This window comes from Bos mutus, chromosome 22, assembly GCF_027580195.1.
Source record: "Bos mutus isolate GX-2022 chromosome 22, NWIPB_WYAK_1.1, whole genome shotgun sequence".
Classification (NCBI taxonomy): domain Eukaryota; kingdom Metazoa; phylum Chordata; class Mammalia; order Artiodactyla; family Bovidae; genus Bos; species Bos mutus.
In genome coordinates, this window is record NC_091638.1 from 46,276,414 (window position 1) to 46,298,973 (window position 22,560).

General features: G+C 43.3%; 1 protein-coding gene across 1 annotated transcript in view; it reads right to left on the bottom strand.

The window, feature by feature from the left end:
- The window catches only part of CACNA2D3 (calcium voltage-gated channel auxiliary subunit alpha2delta 3), a 901,045-nt gene that overhangs the window by 62,136 nt on the left and 816,349 nt on the right, over positions 1–22,560 (bottom strand). Inside the window, exons 30-32 of the mRNA XM_070359574.1 lie at positions 20,331–20,393; positions 17,053–17,123; positions 954–1,029 (exon numbers count right to left, since the gene is read on the bottom strand). Coding sequence (XP_070215675.1) covers positions 954–1,029; positions 17,053–17,123; positions 20,331–20,393 — 210 coding nt within the window. The remainder of the gene's footprint in view (positions 1–953; positions 1,030–17,052; positions 17,124–20,330; positions 20,394–22,560) is intronic.

Below are 22,560 nucleotides of genomic sequence, written 5' to 3' on the forward strand. Positions count from 1 at the left end.
TAAGGTTAGGGAAACTGGGTTAGGAAATATGTGTTGATTCTCATTCTAAAAAGTGGTATTTTTCAAATCGTCCCATTTTTAGTTCCAAGTTGCCTCTCAGAAATGTCCCAGCTCAGAATCATTTCTTGCTCCTTTAGTCTAGGAGAACCGTGTTAAATATTTGGTTTTTAAATAATCCCCTTGCAAGATCTTACATCTGCAAATGAGAAGGTGTGTATTTATATTTTAAAACCAAAATGGTTCTTAAATTTTGTGTTTCAAACCAAATTTTAGGTTGATTTTTGGAATTTACAAAATGATAACATGTAAGGGTTATACTTACACCTATATGCCAGACTATGTAGAAGTATCTGTGTCTGCTTTTTCTGTGTTTTCAAGTTATTGGTGGCCAAGCTTACATTGCTTGCACATTGCAAATTATATTTTTAAACCAAGGGTAAATTTTAAGTTAATTTCTGGTGATCCGAAAGCCAGTTCCTAATGATACAAAGTTATGTTGATGGATCCTCAACTGTGACACCATGGATGGATCAGCTCCAGGGAAAATAATGTTAAAAGCAGCAACACAATTAGAGTGGAGAATCTGATCAAAATGTGAATTTGTTCACAGGCTAGCAGCTCTATTATAACCAAAAAGAAGGTTTCTATTGAACCAAACCAAAGTGTCTTTTATTTGAGAATAAGGAATGACAAAACTTCTCCCCTTTTCTACCCATCCAAAGGGGGGTTGCTGCATTAATCCATCAAAGGCTTCAGGTCTGTTTGTCATTCTGGAAATCACCAGATTTGGATTTAACAGAAATAACTTTTCTTAATCGATGAAATCAGGAAACACATTTAAATATTCATTATTTTGAAACAGATAAACTTGATGGGTCCAAGGAAAACTATATGCACACACAGAGACAGGAAAAAACACACAGCTGTCTTCTGAGTGACTGTACTGTACTTACATCCAGAAGACCGTGGGCGCCGTCACTGCTCTCCTTGTTGGCCCTGCACATGGCTTGATAGTCATAAAGGGTAATTCTATAGAAGAGAAGGGAAAGGAGCTTCACTAAATTGGAAGACGTGAGAACCACATGGTGCTGCGGACCAACCAGCAGGTGAAGAGTCACTAACCACCAGCCAGGGCAACAGTGAGAAACGCAAATCAAGGCAGGCCTAACAAGGGTGTTGTTTCCCAGACGGCTCAGTGGTAAGGAATCCATCTGCCGATACAGGAGACGTGGGTTTGATCCCTGGGTTGGGAAGATCCCTTGGAGAAGGAAATAACAACCCACTCCAGTATTCTTGCCTGGAGAATCCCACGGAAAGAGGAGCCTGGTGGGCTACAGTCTACGGGGTCACAAAAGAGTTGGACACGACTTAGTGACTACACAACAAGAGTGACAAGCACGGGACACAGCAAAGTCCAGGGCTACAGACACAGTCATGTCACACTTGGAACTTAAAGACCAAGAGAACAACGGTGATTAGCGGGATGGAAAAGGGGAGCAGAACCCTCCTCCCCAAAAAGCATGATAAAATAGTTATTTGGGCTTGAACAAGGATGACTTGCATGGACAAGGATACGCCAAAGGAATACGCTGTTTTAAACTGAATCCTGGGCCTCTGCTGGAACCCACATGGACTGTCTCCAAGGTTGAGAAGAGCTGGGAAGGGTCACTTTGGCTTAAGAAATGGCAGGATCCACTGTCTCGTTTAGGCACTAAGAAATAGGCTCAGACCAAGAGAAGGCCAGCTCCTTGACTGTTGAAAACCAGCTGACTCCTTGGTTGGAACCCCGCCCCTCCCTTTCATTCCCATAGTAGTGAGTATACCCTTACTTTTGAAAACAGTACAGTTTATGAAACAAGAAAATGGATGTTTTTTCCTGCCTTGGTGATAAAAATATAGCTCTTATTCCAGTTATGACCTTTATTCAGTTGCAATGATATTTTACTTTCAATTTTTTTCCAGACATTTTATTTTCTTATTAACACCTTTACAAAGTAAAAAGAATGGCAATTCCAGTAGCCAGTTACGAGCTTTAAGATGCAGCAAATACTTCATCCCACACAGGCGTTTCATCCCTCCCCCAGTTCCTCTTCCCACTATTCCTGGCATCCCAAAGGAGACACACTTAAAGTCCAACCTGAGTTATGTAACAGGTGCCAGATGACACGTTAACATTGTAATACATGAACTTCTAAATAACTGGAAGGAATTCTCCCTCCAGGAATCCCTTTCTGAAATCAGGCAGTGCTTAATGTGAAGCATACTTAATGTTGGGCTGGGAACGTATGCTAGAATAAAAGTTCCATACTACAGGACTGGAGTTGGATCTGTTTCACACCTAGCACAGCACCCAGCATGGAGAAGGTATTAATATTCTGACTTAAAAGGTAGAATGCATGAATGATCATCTGATTGCCTGAATCTTGAATAGTTGATGACGCAACTGAGATTGAAGAGATCAACTGCAAAATGTGATGTGAAGGCTTCCTGCTTTAGAAATAAATTAGAGAGATTACACACCCAGATTAACCAAAGAGCACCTATGCGCACCCAGAAAAAAAATTGGCCACTCTGACCACAGTGAGATGGAAACCAGTTCCTGACAAGCACCACACAGGCATCCATAGGCGGCAGAGCCAAAGTGGGTACCTGTGCTGCACAATCTCCTGGCAAGTCCTCCAAAGCCCCTTCCTCTTCAGGACATTTTTAGTCTTGCTGACTGTCCCCTGACTTTTTCCCTCTCAGCAGATGCAAGCAGAATCAGTGTATATTGAGAAAGAAATGAAGCCCATGAACCATCCAAGCATCTGGCCTGGGGAACTCCCTGAATAAACTTCTCACAGAAATACTCATCAGCCACAGAATAAACCATAGGCCACAATGCTGCTGCTGCTGCTGCTGCTGCTAAGTCGCTTCAGTCGTGTCCAACTCTGTGTGACCGCATAGATGGCAGCCCATCAGGCTCCCCCGACCCTGGGATTCTCCAGGCAAGAACACTGGAGTGGGTTGCCATTTCCTTCTCCAATGCATGAAAGTGAAAAGTGAAAGTGAAGTCGCTCAGTCGTATCCGACTCTTGGCGACCCCATGGACTGCAGCCTACCAGGCTCCTCCGTCCATGGGATTTTCCAGGCAAGAGTACTGGAGTGGGGTGCCATTGCCTTCTCCGATAGGCCACAATGGACAATGCTAATTGGCCCCTGACTGGCCCACCATGCCAGTCTGCATCCTCAACAGGGGATTTCTGCCGGTGACCCTGGAAGGGTTTTCTAGGATTTGACCAGAACTATTATTAGCTTTATCCTTTTCCTACTACCCAACTCTGTCTCTGCAGCTGGAATCTGGATCCGAGCTGGTGAAAGGCAGCATGGGTTGAGTGGAACATGGCTGTGCTTGGTGTCTTACAGACATGGATGAAGTATGGCCTTGGCTTAAAAGTTCGGTTCTGCCGTTTATCCAGGGTGCAGTCATAGCAGGTTGCTCACCTTCTTCTGAGGCTTTATTTTCTCACTTATAAATAAACTTCCAGAGATGCTCTGAGTTTAAATAATCAGGCATGTGGAAGGATACTGAAATACACCATGCATCAATGCTAGTCTCATTATGAGTCTTACAACAGAAGGCCTGATTATGTTTTGCTGGATTTTAGACTCTTCAGTTCAGTTCAGTTCAGTAGCTCAGTCGTGTCTGACTCTTTGCAACCCCATGAATTGCAGCACGCCAGGCCTCCCTGTCCATCACCAACTCCCGGAGTTCACTCAGACTCACATCCATTGAGTCGGTGATGCCATCCAGCCATCTCATCCTCTGTCATCCCCTTCTCCTCCTGCCCCCAATCCCTCCCAGCATCAGAGTCTTTTCCAATAAGTCAACTCTTCGCATGAGGTGGCCAAAGTACTGGAGTTTCAGCTTTAGCCTCATTCCTTCCAAAGAAATCCCAGGGCTGATCTCCTTTAAAATGGACTGGTTGGATCTCCTTGCAGTCCAAGGGACTCTCAAGAGTCTTCTCCTACACCACAGTTCAAAAGCATCAATTCTTCAGCACTCAGCTTTCTTCACAGTCCAACTCTCACATCCATACATGACCACTGGAAAAACCATAGCCTTGACTAGACAGACCTTTGTTGGCAAAGTAATGTCTCTGCTTTTGAATATCCTATCTAGGTTGGTCATAACTTTTCTTCCAAGGAGTAAGCGTCTTTTAATTTCATGGCTGCAGTCACCATCTGCAGTGATTTTGGAGCCCAAAAAAACTTAATGATTAACAATCTACCTTTGAAGCCAGTGACCTAAGCTCAAATCATAACTCATCTACATATTACAATGATGTTTTAATTTAACCCTCATTGTGCTTCAGTTTTCTCATCTGTAAAATAGTGAGAGCAATGGCTTCCTTATAGGGCGGTCATGAGGATTAAATGAGGTTATACACACGCACTGCCTTTAGCACAGTGCCTAGTACAGAGGAGGCATTCAGCAGAAGGCAGGGCTGCAGCTGCTGTTGTAATTTATTAGTCTGGTTTTCATTGCCATTATTAATTAATGGGGGTGGTGTTAAACGCATTGGGAATTGACTCAGGCTTTATCCAGCTGGCTGGATAGGCCTCCTGGTTTTCTTAGCTCATTGGCATGTATGATGCAGTGTAAAATTCACACATGTTACTGCAGTAACAGACACCTTCAGAAGCCATGCAAGGGTTATCAAGGGATCATGTGGTAGCTTCTGTCCATGAGCTTTATAGCTGGAGACCAGGGTAACAATAGCTGATGTTTACTGAAGTCTGTTTAGCAACTGTCAGCAAGGTACTCTTCTAAGGATGTCCCTGCGAGAGTCTAATCATCCCCATTTCACAGAGGGGCAAACCAAGTCTCAGCCAGCCTAAAAATGTGTCCAAGGTCACATACCTAACAGGTACAGAGCCAGAATTATATGGGGACCACACTGAATCCACTTCTCTCTGCCTTCTGCTCAGCAGCAGGTTCTGACAGGTCCTAGGAAATGCTTAGAATTTAGCCCTGTGCCCCACTCCAGAGTCTTACTGGAATGTCACAGGAAAAGCTACCCAAGATAAAGTCTCATAATCAATATCCAGAATCAACTTTCATCCCAAGTTGAGGGGCTGTTATGGGGTCACCAGGCTAGGCTGGACCAACTGCCCGGGCTAGTGAGACCCCTTTTCCCTGGTAACTGCCCTGACAGGCAGATGGTTGGAAACTCAGGACTCTACTGGAATCATTTTCAAAGGCTCCAGTTTACAAGTTGGGGTCAAACTCAACTGCTCTGGGGGCAGCCTCTGGGTCAGGGTCCCTGCCTTTCATTTCATAAGGAAGCTTTCCTGATCTGATTACCATGGAGGAGGTTACAAAATAAACCTGCTCTGTCTTCTCCACACTTAAGACAGCTTTAACTAGATGTTGCAGAGAGACTTCCAGATTGTGTGATTTTGTTACTGTTTTAAATAACTCCATTTTGTGGCTACCTGTATCCTGTTCGGCTGATTATAGTTAAAGAACGTGATAACGGCCTGCTTTCATTTGGCTCTAAAATAAGCCCTGAGCGTCCTGCCCAGCCCAAGATTGGCGCTGCACTGCTGCACTCAGCAGCAAGGGTTTATTCTCATTACAGATAACATGCCTTAATCTCCATGACATCACCACCAGGCCACAGCAACCGCGGGCTGCTAGGGAGACCTTATCATTAGCATCTCTGTGCTCCCCAGACGGGTCTCTTTGAAACTTTGCCGGAAGGCAGATACAGTCTCTGAGGAAGAAACTCAAAGCAACGCAAACCAAGCATGGGCAACCCTATGTGTCCTATACTGGGTGCCTGGCTCGCAACATTAGGATTTACTTAAAGCCGTTTTCCTGATTCTGCTCTTTTCCAACAAGACAAAAATTATGACCAAGAACACGATTTCTTCTAAAAAAACAAGGCTGAATTTCAAAGACATGAGTGCAGCTAATTTAAGGTCATTACTAATGGTGGACACCAGCATTTATTAAACACCTACTATGTGACCGTGACGCCAGGCACTTTACCTGCAATGACTCTAACTCACTTTGGCTAAAAATCTGCCCCCAACCCAGTCTTGAAACAGCTTAATGTTTGCAAATATGGCCCTAAAACCATAAGGACCCACTGAGGGTCATATTTAAACAATTTTCAATCAAAAAGTAGGAAAAACCAAGTGACTCACTAGGGCAGCATGTAAAAAATATGTATTCTTTGTTGGGCTATAAAATGTGTTCTCTGGAGCAATTTTCAACTTCCAAGTGTCAGGGGAATAGAGCAGGAACATAGGAAATTCTAAACAAAGGGACTGTCACCAGGAAGCCTTACTCTTTCTTACACCTGAACAGCCAGGAGAGGGAAAGCCCCATCTGTTGATCTGAATGCTAATATAAGATCCAAAAGGAGCTTTTCCTTCTTTCTTTTCTGCCTAGGTGGCCAACTCATCCCATAGCCTCTTCTTATAGAGACTGTACTATTCTTTAAGATCAACAGAGCACATCTAACACAGCAGAGGTGGTGAGTTGAAGCTGCCTTTGAACCCTCTGATGGAAAATCACTAAAACCTACCTAGTTAATGAGCACGCATCATCAGAAGAGAATAAGTGCCCCAAGGCTGCACCAGCCAGAAGCCCAGTGCACCAGGTATCCGGGCCCCTCGGGGTCGAGTACAGAGCCCTGAGGGTGAGCCTCACTCTTTTATAGATTAAGCAGAGGGTTGATCAGCCTCAAGTGCTTTTCATCAACTGGTGCTGAGACTACAAAAAGAAACAAAGTCACAGACACTGGTCACATCAGCATCTCACCCAGGTAATAAAAGCACTAACAATAAGAAATAATCAATTACTTTGTGCCATCCAAGTGTTATCTCGGATGTTGGGGCATGGAGAGGAAACTAACGCTCGAGAGTGAAGTCCCTGTGGCTCTGGGAAGCAGCCACAGCTGCTTCAAGCCTGGGCACAGGATTGCCCTGTGCCTAGTAGGTCCACCTAGCCAGTTGCTTGTTTGCTCATTCAACTGGCCCATGAAAATTAGCCTTCCCTGAAACTGAAGGGGGAAAATGCAATCATGATTAATCCCGTGTAGAAAAGGTAAAATTTCTTTTGTTTCTTTGAGTAAGAAATAGAAGGAAATAGTTGAATTCTGCTTGTGGAATGAGTAAACACCAAGCCCGTTTGAGGCAGGAAACCTGGATTCTAGAGGAGCACCCTTGGGCCCAGCCAGGTTCCTGGAGCCGTGTGCACATCTCCCAGCAAGGGCACCACGGTACCGCCTGGGCCGTTCTTGGCACGCCGCGGGGCACATGACCGAGGCTCAGGATGTCAGAACCTAAGGATACTGGTGTTGCCAGTGTCCTTGATATTAGTCAAACCCAACATGTGTTATTGAATGCTCCTGCTTTCATTGCCTGGGGTCAGACACCATGGACAGATGTGCTACATGGTGGCTATGACCACGTGTGTTTAGGACTGCACTGGGCATGTGGGATATGGAGAAAACTAGGAGTCAGGAATACAGCTTCATCTCTGGAAGGGCTTCAGAGTGAATATCACAGGAAGTAGGATTCAATATTTAGAGGACTTCCGTACTCTTTAACCCTTTGATATTCTGGAACTTACTATTATTTCTAGTACAACCAAATAACCAATACATTCTATTCCAACTCTGAAAGACTTCTTTTACTTTCTCTTGAAACAAAACAAGCAGGAAGATGAACAAATATCTTTCCAGAAAATACTTTAGTTTTCTCCAACTATGGGAACAGATGAGTGATGAATAGGAAAACATGGCCTGGAATTTCAGAGACAAGAGTTCAAATTCCATCTCCCAACTCACAACTTTGAGCTGACTGTGGCTCAGATCATGAACTCCTTATTGCAAAATCCAGACTTAAATTGAAGAAAATATGGAAAATCACTAGACCATTCAGTTATGAATTAAATCAAATCCCTTACAATTATACAGTAGAAGTGACAAATAGATTCAAATGATTAGATCTAACAGACAGAGTGCATGAAGAACTATGGACAAAGATTCACAACACTATAAAGGAGGCAGTGATCAAAACCATCTCCAAGAAGAAGAAATACAAAAAGGCAAAATGGTTGTCTGATGAGGCCTTACAAACAGCTGAGAAGAGAAGTGAAAGGCAAAGGAGAAAAGGAAAGATATATCCATCTGAATTCAGAGTTTCAAAGAATAGCAAGGGGAGATAAGAAAGTCTTCCAGAGTGAATAAAGTGAAGAAATAGAGGAAAACAATAGAATAGGAAAGACTAGCGATATCTTCAAGAAAAGTAGAGATACCAGTGGAACATTTCATGCAAAGATGGGCACAGATCAGATCAGATCAGATCAGTCTCTAAGTCATGTCCGACTCTTTGCGACCCCATGAATTGCAGCATGCCAGGCCTCCCTGTCCATCACCAACTCCCAGAGTTCACTCAGAGTCATGTGCATCGAGTCAGTGATGCCATCCAGCCATCTTATCCTCTGTCGTCCCCTTCTCCTCTTGCCCCCAATCCCTCCCAGCGTCAGAGACTTTTCCAATGAGTCAACTCTTCACACAAGGTGGCCAAAGTACTGGAGTTTCAGCTTTAGCATCATTCCTTCCAAAGAAATCCCAGGGCTGATCTCCTTCAGAATGGACTGGTTGGATCTCCTTGCAGTCCAAGGGACTCTCAAGAGTTTTCTCCAACACCACAGTTCAAAAGCATCATTTCTTCAGTGCTCAGCCTTCTTCACAGTCCAACTCTCACACCCATACATGACCACTGGAAAAACCATAGCCTTGACTAGATGAACCTTTGTTGGCAAAGTAATGTCTCTGCTTTTGAATATGCTATCTAGGTTGGTCATAACTTTCCTTCCAAGGAGTAAGCGTCTTTTAATTTCATGGCTGCAGTCACCATCTGCAGTGATTTTGGAGCCCAAAAAATAAAGTCTGACACTGTTTCCCCATCTATTTCCCATGAAGTGATGGGACCGGATGCCATGATCTTCGTTTTCTGAATGTTGAGCTTTAAGCCAACTTTTGCACTCTCCACTTTCACCTTCATCAAGAGGCTTTTGAGTTCCTCTTCACTTTCTGCCATAAAGGTGGTGTCATCTGCATATCTGAGGTTATTGATATTTCTCCCGGCAATCTTGATTCCAGCTTGATTGAAAGATGGGCACAATAAAGGACAAAAATGGCATGGACATAACAGAAGCAGAAGATATTAAGAAGACGTGGCAAGAATACACAGAAGGACTATACAAAAAAGATCTTCATGACCCAGATAACCGCAATGGTGTGATCACTCGCCTAGAGCCAGACATTTTGGAGTGTTGAAGTCAAGTGGGTCTTAGGAAGCATCACTATGAACAAAGCTAGTGGAGGTGATGGAATCCCAGCTGAGCTACTTCAAATGATAAAATATGATGTTGTGAAATTGCTGCACTCAATATGTCAGCAAACTTGGAAAACTCAGCAGTGGCCACTGGACTGGAAAAGGTCAGTTTTCACCCCAATCCCAAAGAAAAGCAATGCCAAAGAATGTTCAAACTATGGCACAATTGCAGTCATCTCACATGCTAGCAAAGTAATACTCAAATTTCTCCAAGTGAGGCTTCAATAGTACATGAACTGAGAACTTTCAGATGTTCAAGCTGGATTTAGGAAAGGCAGAAGAAACAGTGACCGAATTGCTAACATCCACTGGATCATAGAAAAGCAAGAGAATTCCAGGAAAGCATCTACTTCTGCTTCATTAACTACGCTGAAGCCTTTGACTGTGTGGATCACAACAAACTGTGGAAAATTCTTCAAGAGATAGGAATACCAGACCACCTGACCTGCCTCCTGAGAAATCTGCAGACAGGTCAAGAAGCAACAGTTAGAACTGGACATGGAACAACAGACTGGTTCCAAATTGGGAAAGGAGTATGTCAATGCTGTATATTGTCACCCTGCTTATTTATAATTTATATGCAGAGTACATCATGTGAAATGCTGGGCTAGATGAAGTACAGGCTGGAATCAAGATTGCTGGGAGAAATATCAATAATATCAGATACGCAGATGACACCACCCTTATGACAGAAGACGAAGAGGAACTAAAGAGTCTCTTGATGAAGGTGAAAGAGAAGAGTGAAAAAGCTGGCTTAAAACCCAACATTCAAAAAACAAAGATCATGGCATCCAGTCCCTTCACTTCATAGCAAATATATGGGGAAACGAAACAGTGACAGACTTTATTTTCTTGGGCTTCAAAATTACTGCAGATGGTGACTGCAGCCATGAAATTAAGACGCTTGTCCTTTGGAAGAAAAGCTATGACCAACCTAGACAGTGTATTAAAAAGCAGAGACATCACTTTGCCAACAAAGGCCCGTACAGTCAAAGCTATGGTTTTTCCAGTAGTTACGTTGGATGTGAGAGTTGGACCGTAAAGAAGGCTGAATACTGAAGAACTGATGCTTTTGAACTGTGGTGTTCGAGAAGACTCTTGAGAGTCTCTTGGACTGCAAGGAAATCAGTCCTGAATATTCATTGGAAGGACTGATACTGAAGTTGAAGCTCCAATCCTTTGGCCACCTGATGCAAAGAGCTGACTCATTAGAAAAGACCCTGATATTAGCTGGGAAAGATTCAAGGCAGGAGGAGAAGGGGATGAAAGAGGACAAGGTTGTTGGATGGCATCACTGACTCAATGGACACGAGTCTGAGCAAGCTCCGAGAGATGGTGAAGGCCGGGAAAGCCTGGCATGCTACGGTCCATGGGATCGCCAAGAGTGGGACATGACTGAGTGACTAAACAACGACAACAACTCACTACTGTGGGTGAACTTGAACAAATTACTAAAACACTTAAAGCCTCCACATCCAGTTCGTCTTTTGTCAAATGACAATAGCTATTTCATGAATCTGTCACAAGGCTTAATTAAGGTAATGCATGTAAACTATCTGGAATGCCTTGCCTGTATAGTTGACCCTTGAACCATATAAGGGCTGGAAAGCTGATCCTCTCTGCAGTTGAAAATCTTAGTACAGCTTGCCCTGTGTATACAGTTTCTCCATAACTGCAGTTCCATATCCATGGATTCAACCAACCACAGACTGTGTAATACTTAATATACTGACTATTAAAAAAAAAAAATCCATGTATAAGCAGACCTGAACAGTTCAAACCCGTGTTGTTCAAGGGCCAAATGCAGTTAGTACTCAATAAACAAGACATGCTGCTGTTAGGATGAAGATGAGTGGCTATTGTAATTGTTGTAATTGGGGATCCTCAAGCAGCAGCTTTGGGATTTTCAAGAGCAGTTCATTGGAATCTCCGTGTCTCTGCATTCCAGAAAATTTGGCCCAGAAACACACTTGTCCAAGCCAATGTGACTTCTTGTTCCCTTCAACGCCACCTCTGACAAACCACTTCTGTGGACATGGTCAGGTCAACAGGAAGCCAAGAAGCCATTACATTCCTAACATGAGCTGCTGAGTATCAAGACGTCGGTGGGGCAGTCGGCGCTAGGGAGCAGGCATGCAAACGTAACAGACTTCTCTTCTAACACTCTCTGGATTCTGGGGCCAGGGCATTCGCTGAAATGTAATGCAGTCACCAAAGCCAGGGAAAGTGCCAGTCGCCCACCATGGAGCCCAGAGCAGTTTCATCATATGGAGATGGGGGTAGAAACCGTATAAGTCTTCAATCTACCTGGTGGATCACCTTTTTAGAAAGGCAATTTAGAAAAAGCCACCAGAGTGAATTCTATACAAGTCAACTATGTTAATGAATGTGTGTATGTGGTGGCAGGGGCCGGGGCGAGGGGAGGAGGACATGCACCGGGCTCTACGGGGAAAGTTAAACATGGTCTTGGAGGGGTGAAATCTCGGGTGTGCTGCACTACGCACAGAAAACAAACAAAGAAACAAAACCAGAACAAAACAGAAAAGACACAACCAAGAGACTCTCCATAGACTCAGTAGCTCCCAAGGCAAAAACAAACTATTAGTGCTGTGTGCTAAGTTGCTTCAGTCATGTCCGACTCTTTGCAACCCTACGGACTGTAGCTTACCAGGCTCCTCTGTCCATGGGATTCTCCAGGCAGGAATATTGCAGTGTGTTGCCATGCCCTCCTGCAGGGGATCTTCCCAACCCAGGGAACCTGTGTCTCTTCTGTCTCCTGCATTGGTAGGCAGGTTCTTTACCACTAGAGCCACCTTCATTTCTCTGCAAGCCAAGGGCCAGGAGTGCCTACTGGTCTTCCCTTTCTTGAGCTTCCTCTAATACACAGAGAACAAAGGAAGACCCTTTGGCAGAAACCACAGGATCTTTGGTACAAGCATGCGTTTATTCCATTTAACTCTCACTGCAGGAATAAAAATCATTCTTTTGATTTCATTTTGCCGTAAAAAAAAAAAAAAAAAAAAGCCAAAATTATGGAGCTAAATTTGCCAAGAGTCAGACAGCTTCAAAGTAGGTAGCACCTAGACTCGAACCCTGGTGCACTAAACTTAGTATTTCTTGATCCTGACAGTACCTGCAAATCGCATGGATGCTCCATCCCCAGACTAGTTTAATACGAATCTCGAATCTCACGGGGGCACAGCTGGAGCAGAGGTGTGTTCTCAAAGCTCTCCAGGGATGGTGGTTGAGTTCACGCCCACAGACCCACCCCAGTGCTGTACTGTGAGGCCACTGATGTGCAGTGACTACTTTGGGGGTAGGGGGTTATTAGTGATTTTAAAATGGAGGGGAGAATATTAGAAGAAAAAAAAATGTCAGACATCTGGAGATCTTATCCAACAGCTGATCTTTTACCTCCTACGTGTAGTAGCTTTGCAGTTTGCAAAGCATTTTTATTTCTCTTATTTTAATTGAGTCTCACAAAAGTCCCATCTCACTGAAATTCTTATTTTGCTGACGAATAAATTGAGGCTCAGAAAGTCTGAGGAATCTGTCCAAGTCCACACAGTGACCATTCTGAGGCTCAAACTGAAGTCTTCATGGTTCAAGCCCCATGTATCAAAGAAACCCTATCAGAAATCTGGACTCTCCTATGATCGGCTATATATATTTTTTTCTCACTTTCCCCTAGATATTTGACACTGAGTTTGCATCACTGGGGGCAAGAAGGGGTGGAAATAAATGAATTCTAATAAAAATATTTTGAAAGCAGATATTCTTTTAGTAGTTTTGAAAAGGGCAATGTCACTGCCATGGAGTGTGGCTTCTGAGAAATATGAATACAAGCTCTTACTGGATACGAACTTGGGTTAAAAGAAAACAGCTAAAACGAAAAGCCCTAAATGAGTCAGGGCTACTTAGGGAGTTCATTTACTCTCCATGATAAGAATAAAGAAATAAACACAAAAAGCTGACCAGGAATATGGTATCTTATGAGAAAATATGTGAAGCCTGGGAACATGACTTGGTTTAATGATTTATCAACTTCAGTTAAAAGAAATCTGGGTGATCTTATCATTCGGCTGGCCTCCCTTCCTGAAAGTTCTGCTCACCCAGATAAGTTACTGCTGAGCCAACATCCTCCTTGGCTATGCTTCACTTTGTCTCAGACAAAACTGAAGGAAGCTCCATGCACTACACAATGCTCCTGTATACAGAACCAGGTAAAAAGCAGAGGCTAGAAAATTCTCCTGGTGCTTGCTTAGACTGCAGGATGTTTGAATCCAGTTCTGTTATCACTCTGTTATATGGAGACAAGTTCTTAACCTTTCCAAGCTCCACTTTATATGAAGGGAATGGCAACCCACTCCAGTATTCTTGTCTGGAGAATTCTATGGACAGAGAAGCCTGGTAGACCACAGTCCATGGGGTTGAAAAGAGTCAGACATGACTGAGCAACTCACACACACACACGTATACACATGTAGATCCAGCTTCATGGGCATGTGGCCTGTGTAACTGCACAGAACCCTACCATTTGGAAGGGCTGCATGCTTTGTTTACTGCTCTGCTCTTGCTGTCATGAAATTCTCAGTAATTTTTGAGCAAAGTCCCCCATTTTCATTTTGCACTGGACACGGCAGATTAGGCACTGGTCCTGTTTACACCTGTCTCTCGAGTTGCAGGAAAGGACTGCAAGAGTTAAGATCTGTTTGCAGCCTAGGCCTGGTATGTGGTAGGTGCTCCTGGAAGATAGCTACTGCTACCTGCATCATTCTCATATTGCTGAGGCCATGTATGTTATCTGGCCCTGAGCACTATGCTTTCTATAAGCTGAGTGGATAGAGTTGAATCAAAGACTCAGCCTAAGCAACCAAGAGAGACCACCATACCTCTTAGACTGCTTGCACGTGAAACTGAAGAACCTTCTCAAAGCTCCCTCAAGTTGGTAATTTGTTTGCACAGATCAGTGTCTTCTCTTCCTCCCACATGGCACTGCAGACCACAAGCGGATGCTCTTTCCCTCTGATGGCACCACTAAGTAGACTAGCCATCAAGACACCGGTAAGTGGCCAAGCAACCAAAGAAAGAGTCCGTGCCAAGTAGGCAAGCATCGTTTTGCTTTAGAGAGAGAGGCAGTGACTATGGATCAGTGGGGAGAGATAAAAGGAGGTTGATAAAGGGAGATGGCATTCATTCTTCACTTTGAGCTCTGCTGTTCTGAAGAAGATGGTTTGCAGGCTTTTGGGTATGAAAGGAGTTTCTTTAGGACTGGGTATGAGTAGACCAAACAAAGAAACTTTGTGCCAGGGTGCACTGTCCAAGATGCTGAGATGGCAGGTCAACTAGGTGAATGGACCTTGACCTTTACCAGGGCTCAGTCGTGTCACCAAAGCAACTCAGCCTCCATACACCCTGTATTTGGGAGTGGGGTGCAGTTAAATACGGTGCCTGACATCACACCATTATTTTCAGCTACATCCTTTCAGGGCTTCTGAAATACAGACTTTTTCTGATAAAAAGGACTGTCAACCTTATTCTCTGAGTAAGCATGCTGGAAAAGGCAAGGGCATGAATGTTTGAGTTCCAAAAGGACGGCAGTACCCCAATACTAGATGGAGACCCCATTGCCAGGTGTCATGGGAAGCCTGTTGTGAAATTGTGAATTAAAAAAAAAATCATCTGGTGCAAGGTAAAAAGGAAAATCAAAGATCCATAGCAACAAAAATCATAGCAGCAGCTAGCAATTACGGAGCCTTTAATATATGCCAGGCACTGCGTCAGAACTTTATGCTTATTGTTATCTCCTTAACTCTGACAGAAACCTTTGCAAGTAATTATTATTAGCATCTTCATTTTTCATGTAAGGAAACCAAAGCTTGGGGTGGTAACATGACTGACTAACTCTGAGCCATGCAGCTAGAAAATGTCAAGAACCTGGATTTGAACCCAATCCATCTGACTTGAAATCTCACACTCTAATTTCTGTCCTGGCCTCATGAGGGGCCTTTCAAAGAGGGCTAGGAGGTTTGTCAGGTAATTCCTGGATGACAGCACTTGCTGTTAAAATCGAAGAGAGAGTCCCAACCTTCCCCTTTTCTCAGATGTTAGCCACTTTTGTAGAAGAAAGCTCTAAATTCAAGTTGTTCATACTTCATCCACAGTAACGAGAAATCTAGGAACTTAAAATACTGCTTCAACCTTCCCTCTCTCCCACCAAACTGTTTGAAAGGAATATCCAAGAGGGAAGAGGGGGAAAAAAGTAATTTTGTTAAAAAAAAAAAAAGTTGAAAAATATGCTTTCAAATGAGAAACACGTGTGTGATTATTCTCCCTCTTTCGTCTCTCCCTACTCCCACCAAGTTGAAAACAAGCTAACACAACACAAATGTACACATCCATGTAAAGATACAAGAAGCCGGGGTGCCTCGGACGGCAGACAACCCAGCACAGCAACCCCAGGGCAGCTCCACGCCCAATTTTCAAGCTTATGCACAATGACTCCTGGCAAAAAATGTACTTGAATTTTAAAGAGGGAATTGAGCAGGGGTGAACACTCAGGCAGGCTGGAAAGCAAGTGTGTCAGAGGTTGCAGAAGTGCTGGAGTTATGCCATTTTAACATATCATTTCTTGTTTCCCTCTTTCTGGCACAAACAAGCTACAGAATCTCAAAAATTGGGTCATCATTTTTGAATTCCCTGCTTTCAGCACAGCGCTCAGTTGGTCTTACTGACTAGCTTAAAAGTCTGATTTCCTGAGCTAAAACTTCCTGTCCATTCAGCTGCAGGGGAGTAATAAACTCGGGGACTGTCTTTCCCACTGGCAACCACTGTGCAATAGCTCTCACAGGCGAGCTGGGTTCCATCCTTGTATTTCCTGATATTATATATTTAACAGCATCAAATATGTCCGCGAAAGTACCACTTCAGAGGCCACCACTCTCCCTGGGAGGCTGAGGCGAGGAAGAATTGACTTCTGGGGGGCATCACTGGCATCCTGGTCGCGCAGGGCAACGTCCCTTCCCATCAGCTCTGGTGTTCCCACAGGTATGGCTGGCCTGCCCAAGAGGGACACGGGGCTGTGCGCTTCACTCAAGAGTCAAAAGGAGCCCTTGCAACTCAACTGAGCAGTCCTTACCATGAATTCTGAAACCTCTCGGCTGTGTTCTAGCAGCAGATTTAAACTTACCTCTATCTGGGAGCATGTTTTGTGAATTTTTACTTGCTTTTCTAAAATTGTATCGAGTCTCTAAACATCACTTTCCATCCCTGAGTTCCAGATTTCTAGCAAGTTTCACCAGTTTGTCAATGTGAGACAAGACACTCTCTTCCTTTTTTGACCAGATGAAAATGTTTCCTACTTCTCTGCAATCACTTGCTTCAGACCAATATAATCTCCTTCCAGTGCAGGCCCTGACTTCAGGACCGGCCTCTAGTAAATGCTATGTTAGGGGAACAGGGAACGCATTGTGAGCTGAGTTTCTGAGACTCTTAACACTCATGCAAAAGGCATCAAATTTCAGGAGATCTTCTGGAGCATGAACACAGCCATGGGGTCAAGTCTGGGCTTGCTTTATTTGACCTTGGTTTGTTTTATTTTATTTAGGCAACCTTTCTCGGGAGGGAGGGGGCAAGGAACCATAAAATCCTTACCTTTTAAAGGAGCCCATTGTTAACAATTTGTTCATCACAGCTCCCTCCACCTCACCAAAAAAGTCTCCAGTCTGTGGGGAAGAAAAGACGACCCAAGAGGAAGTGTAGATAAATAATGCGCCCAAACACCAGAGAAGAAATAAAAATGGACACAGTTTGTGTCCTGGAGCTGACAAGGGCAAAAGGAGGTTTTCAGGACTACTATTACATAAACATGGAAAAGGTCTTAATAGTCATGAGAAGTTATGGGAGTACAGAGTGAACAAATAAGCAGATGCGGATGTTTCAAATACATGGCAGGGGTGAGGGGTGGGGTAAGAGTGGCATTGAATAACACGTGCTAAGTGCTGGAAATAACACACACATGCACACATGTGCACATATGTGCACATACACGCGCATGTAGGAGCACATGCACACACACTCTTGGAAGGAGGCAGTACGCATTAATCTGCTCTCAATTCCTTGGGAATAAAACACTACTTCATACAGACAGAAACAGACTGTGAAAGGGCTTCCTAAGCAGTAAGAAAAAGAATTGTTTGTAATTCCTAAATGACCTGTTTAGGGATATACAGGAGGGATATACATCCCTTCTTCATCGGCTCTATAAATTTGCTACAGTGGAGAAAACATCCTTTCTCTAAGTCACTTTCTGAGGAACATCTTCATTTTGTCCATAGGCAGCTAATATGTTGACCAAGAATAAAGCTGTCCAGATCTGGGAAGAGAAGGCTCGGCCAATCAGACCTCCAATGGCTGACTCCAGCTCTGGGACTATCTTCAGGGCACTCCCCCAGTGCTAAGCTTCTGCTTCTGCAAGTCTAGTTCTTGGTGTTGGCCAAGATTTGCAAACACTGAATGGTGGAATGAAGGATTAACATCCTCGGGCATCCCTCCAGACTCCTGGAGCCAAGGGGGAAGATGTATCCAGTATGGCAGAACAGAGCTTGGACCAACAACCTTCCTCTGCCAACAGACTGGAAGGGGCCAGTGCAGACCAGTAGAGAATCCCCATGTCTACTGTGGGTGCTCTCAGAATTTGTATCTTATGTGGCGGAGAGTAGAGAGCATTACACTCAGAGCCCAAATCACATAAATTCCACATGTGTGTATGTGCTCATTCATCTCCAACTCTTTGCAACCTCACAGACTGTCACCTTTCAGGCTCTCTGTCCATGGAATTTTCCCAGCAAGGATACTGGAGTGAGTTGCCATTTCCTTCTCCAGGAGATCTTCCCGACCTAAAGATTGAACCTGTGTCTCCTGCACTGGCAGGCATATTCTTCACTGCTGAGCCACTGGGGAAGCTTCTACATAAAGTCCATAGACTTTGTATTAACTAAATCCTAATTTCCTTGTAATGGTGTGACCTCAAGTAGGCTCTTAGGAGTTTTCAGGCAGAAAGGCACATACAGGCTTTGCCAAAAAGTCAGAAAAGAGGAGGAAAGAAGGAAATGACATTTCACTGATTGAAGATTGAGCATTGCCTTTTTCACTCCAGGGAAACTTGAACTTTTGGCCAACTCTGTGGGTATGTGCTGCTGTTGGGAGCAACAAGGACATGAGCATTTCCTGTGTGTAAATATGCCAGTGTCAGTGGAACTGGTTGTTAGATGAAGAAGAATTAACCTAATTGGGGTACAGAAACCAGACATTAAAGAAGCTGGGGCAGGGCAGGCTCCGTGGGCTATTCCACCCATGAGTAAAGGAGGGAGCAGAGGCCACATGTAGTGGCTATGGCTTAGGAGAGGCCACTATTCCAGTGGCTCATTGTGTTGGCTGGTCCAAGACTCACCACTGAAAGACATGTGCCATGTCGTTCCCCACCAGGATCAGGTTCTCATCTCAGCCCTCCATGATTATGGCAGGACGACAGAGCTCATCTTCACAGGGGATTAATTTGGGTTCTCACTCCTCCCAGACACAGGGGCACATTACCATAGGCCTATGGCCATTCCTGCTCCCATGAAACTGACCACATCTCATGTGCTTATCCTTCCTGTCTAATGTCCATCAACTGTCCAACATCTAGTGACGTCCAGCATCTGAGGAGACCATTTGTGAGCAGTTTGAGTCTCAACTATGTAATTACCATCGACCAAAGGTACATTTAAAATCCCACAACATTCTCATAGATAAGAGGGAAAACTGAAGCACAATTCCACATGTTACCTGGAGCCAGAGTTCACAGATTAACAAGCCACTGAGCTCAGACCCTAAGGAGCCATACTTAAGGACAATTAACTAATTTATTAGGCATTAATGGGTCTATCACACTGCTGACTATTGAAACATTTTAAATGATGTAAATGAAACCTCATTATAAAATGCTAGCATCCTCAAGTATTAGAGTAGAAGAAGACTTCTGCAGTCAACCATCCTCCGTTCATAGACCCCACCAGGAGTCCCAGCAAGTTAAGGGATGTACCCAATATTCCAAATCGAGTTAAGGAAGAGAGCTCACATCAGAAACCATCTGCCTCCACCTCTGGTGTTTCTTTCCTATACCATATGGCTAAACTGATTTGGATTTGACTTTAACATGCTAATTTCATTAACTGCAGAGAAAGCTTTCAGGCACCAAGTTTTAAAGGAGAAACTCATGTTTCTCTATTACAATGCTATTGATTTTAACTCTTACTTTGATTTCCAAATAAAAGTGGAGCTTTCTTTGCTGAGCACCCTAGCTTGGTTTCTTTCCATCTCTCCCTCCTGCCCCGACACTGCACACGGCTGCATCAAATGAAAAACATTCTTTAACTATATGTGGATTCTTGGCCCTCAGTGTTGAGAACCCAACTTAATCCTTGGACTCAGATAACTGACTTTTAAAAAGGAAAAACCAGAAAGAAAGCCATAAAGAATAATTATGTTGACATACATATATACATATATTTGTGTGGATGTATAAATTATATATAAAGATAAAATATCAAAATATTAAAAGGAGAAAACCTCCTTAAAATTAGCCGAACTCTTTCAGGCACCTCCACACTTGAGGTAAAGAGTTCTATAAATGGAACATTTTATGTGTAAGAGAGCAGAGCCTGGGCTCGGCACCCCTCCTCTCCTCCCTGGAGGTAAAATCTCTTTAGGGCCTGCTGAGAAGTAGGCTGTGACATTCTTAAAGGGGTGGAAATAAGGTTTTATAATCTCCTGCTATTACCTCTCAAATACAGATCATTGTCTCAAAGTTTCAACACCATATTTCACTTCCCTTGACCCAAGCACAGTCTGGGATCCTTACTGTAAGTAGGTAGAAATTCCTCACTCACCTGAGTGTAGTCTTCAGATACCAGAATAAATCCATTATTGTCTATGAGGTAACAATTTACAGTCTAGAAAACAAAAACACCACAGTTTCAACTTTGGGTCCTCAGACTGCTTTTACATGCAATGATGTACTTCCAACCTGAGAGACACCTATTGTAGGCTGTTTTGGGGGAACTGGAAATGCCAGCTGGCTCTTGGAGTTAAGCACAAAGTTAGGCTGACCCCAGCACTTGTTTTGCAAAACTAACAAATAAACTTTAAACACTAAGCAAGCCTTGAACATCCCAGATTGGGATAAAAAGAAAATGCATTTAAAAATTATTCATTACAGTTTGTCTTCCTTTTTAAAAGTTTATATGACCTGAATAATATTTCCCAGGAACAAAGTGTCCAGAGGCCTCTGAACCTGTATTAACAGTGGCTGAAGTGCAGGCTGTTTTGAAAGCAAAACGACAGCACAATGCCATGACTCTAATGATGTATTAATGAAAACACCGTGTCAGCTCAGAAGACCATCAGGGGACCAGGTAATATTTTTTAATTTGTTCATAGACTTAGGCAGGGGGGAAGGGGCAGACTTCTGTTAAAGGGGCCCCTCAGGCCTCCTAAAGGTTTTCAAACTGTGTTTTTAATTGGGAGCTGGATTTGGGGGCAGGGCTGTTAGCTTTTGGTAGCTCAGACTTATAAATTGTAGCAAGGTAAGCCCAAACCTCTGCTTCCCCCACACTACTTTAATCTCAAGTGAATGATTTGCTACAGGCTAAGTTTTAATTACAGTGCTGTGGAGTTTAAATTTAAGGTTTAATTCCGTCCTTGATGTAACTCAGTTTCTATTTATTGCAGCTTTACATACCGACTGCAACATTTAATTTGTAACATATCTTTACCGTGAGCTAAAGTCCCCTAACTCCAGGCCACTGCAGGGCTGCTTTTTTTCTGGGACATTTACTTATCCACAGAGTTGATTCTAGCGAGACACAGAAGTACAGCAGTAAGCTAGTTAGAAAGATGCATCCTTTATTAGTAGGCAATGGTGGAGATTCAGCAGGAAATTAAAAGCCTTGCTAGCACCTTTCAGAAAAGAACTGGCTGCTTTGGTGAGCAAGTTTCTCTCGGTTATTCAAAGGGGCCAGGTGAAGGTCACACTCTTGTTCTTCAGAGAAGCTCTTGGCTGCATGGACGCTATATTGGCCCAGCTGGGAGTCCTGACAGACGTTCCCCTTTTGTAGGAAACAGCACTGTGAAAGCACTCACAGAGCCCGGCTGTCCAATATGGCAGCCACGAGGTATGTGCAGATTTCAATTTAATTTTAAGTTAATTGGATCATATGAGACAAATTGGAGATATAGACCTTGATGCAAAGGGAGCTTAACCTCCATTCAATCAATAAAACAACCTGCTGAGCATAGGAGTGGCCTCCATATACTGACTCTCCAAATCCTTACAATTGTGTAGAGAATCCAAAGTCATCCTAACTTACCCTCCATCCCTAACTATAAAATAAATTCCTACCCAAACATCCCTAGTCAATCGGTATTACTGCTATTAGACCTATAACTTTGTGGTCAGTCTTTCTCTGCAAATATTAGACAATACAAGACAAACACAAGGCAACTGAAAATCTTGGGAAAGAAGCAATATTTCCTGAAGTCCATGAGGGTGATACTGGAGATCAGCTCCAATCACACATGAAACCACTGGCACATCAGTACCCACAAGAGATAAAACACTCAGGAAAAACAAAACATCACCACCAATAACATGAAAGATGCTTCCAGAGAGAATGATTTCAAAAGGAAGAGAATAAGAGAAGCTCCCGGGGAAACTGATTAAAGTCCACTATATGTCACCTCCCTTGTGATCACTTTGAGAAAATCAAATATAAAGTGAAGGATTAAATATTTTGATTTTTATAATTTTATCTGAAATATTATACTCCCCACTCCCAAACCAAACATGTTCTTTGTTAATAGAATCAGGATATGACTACAGTTACAAATTTATTAAGTTTAAATTTGTTAAGTAAAATAAAATATATTTCACCATTTCCACTCTATTTAGAGATGAAGCTTCAATAAAATGTTTCATAATTTGACATAAATATTTGGTTCTTTCCCCACCCTCATTTCTTGGAAATGATGACCTCAGCCCCTTATAACAGACAGCACTGCATGGAATCAACGTTGGACTGGGCATTAGGAGATTCACTTCACAGTTATCAGCCTCTGTTT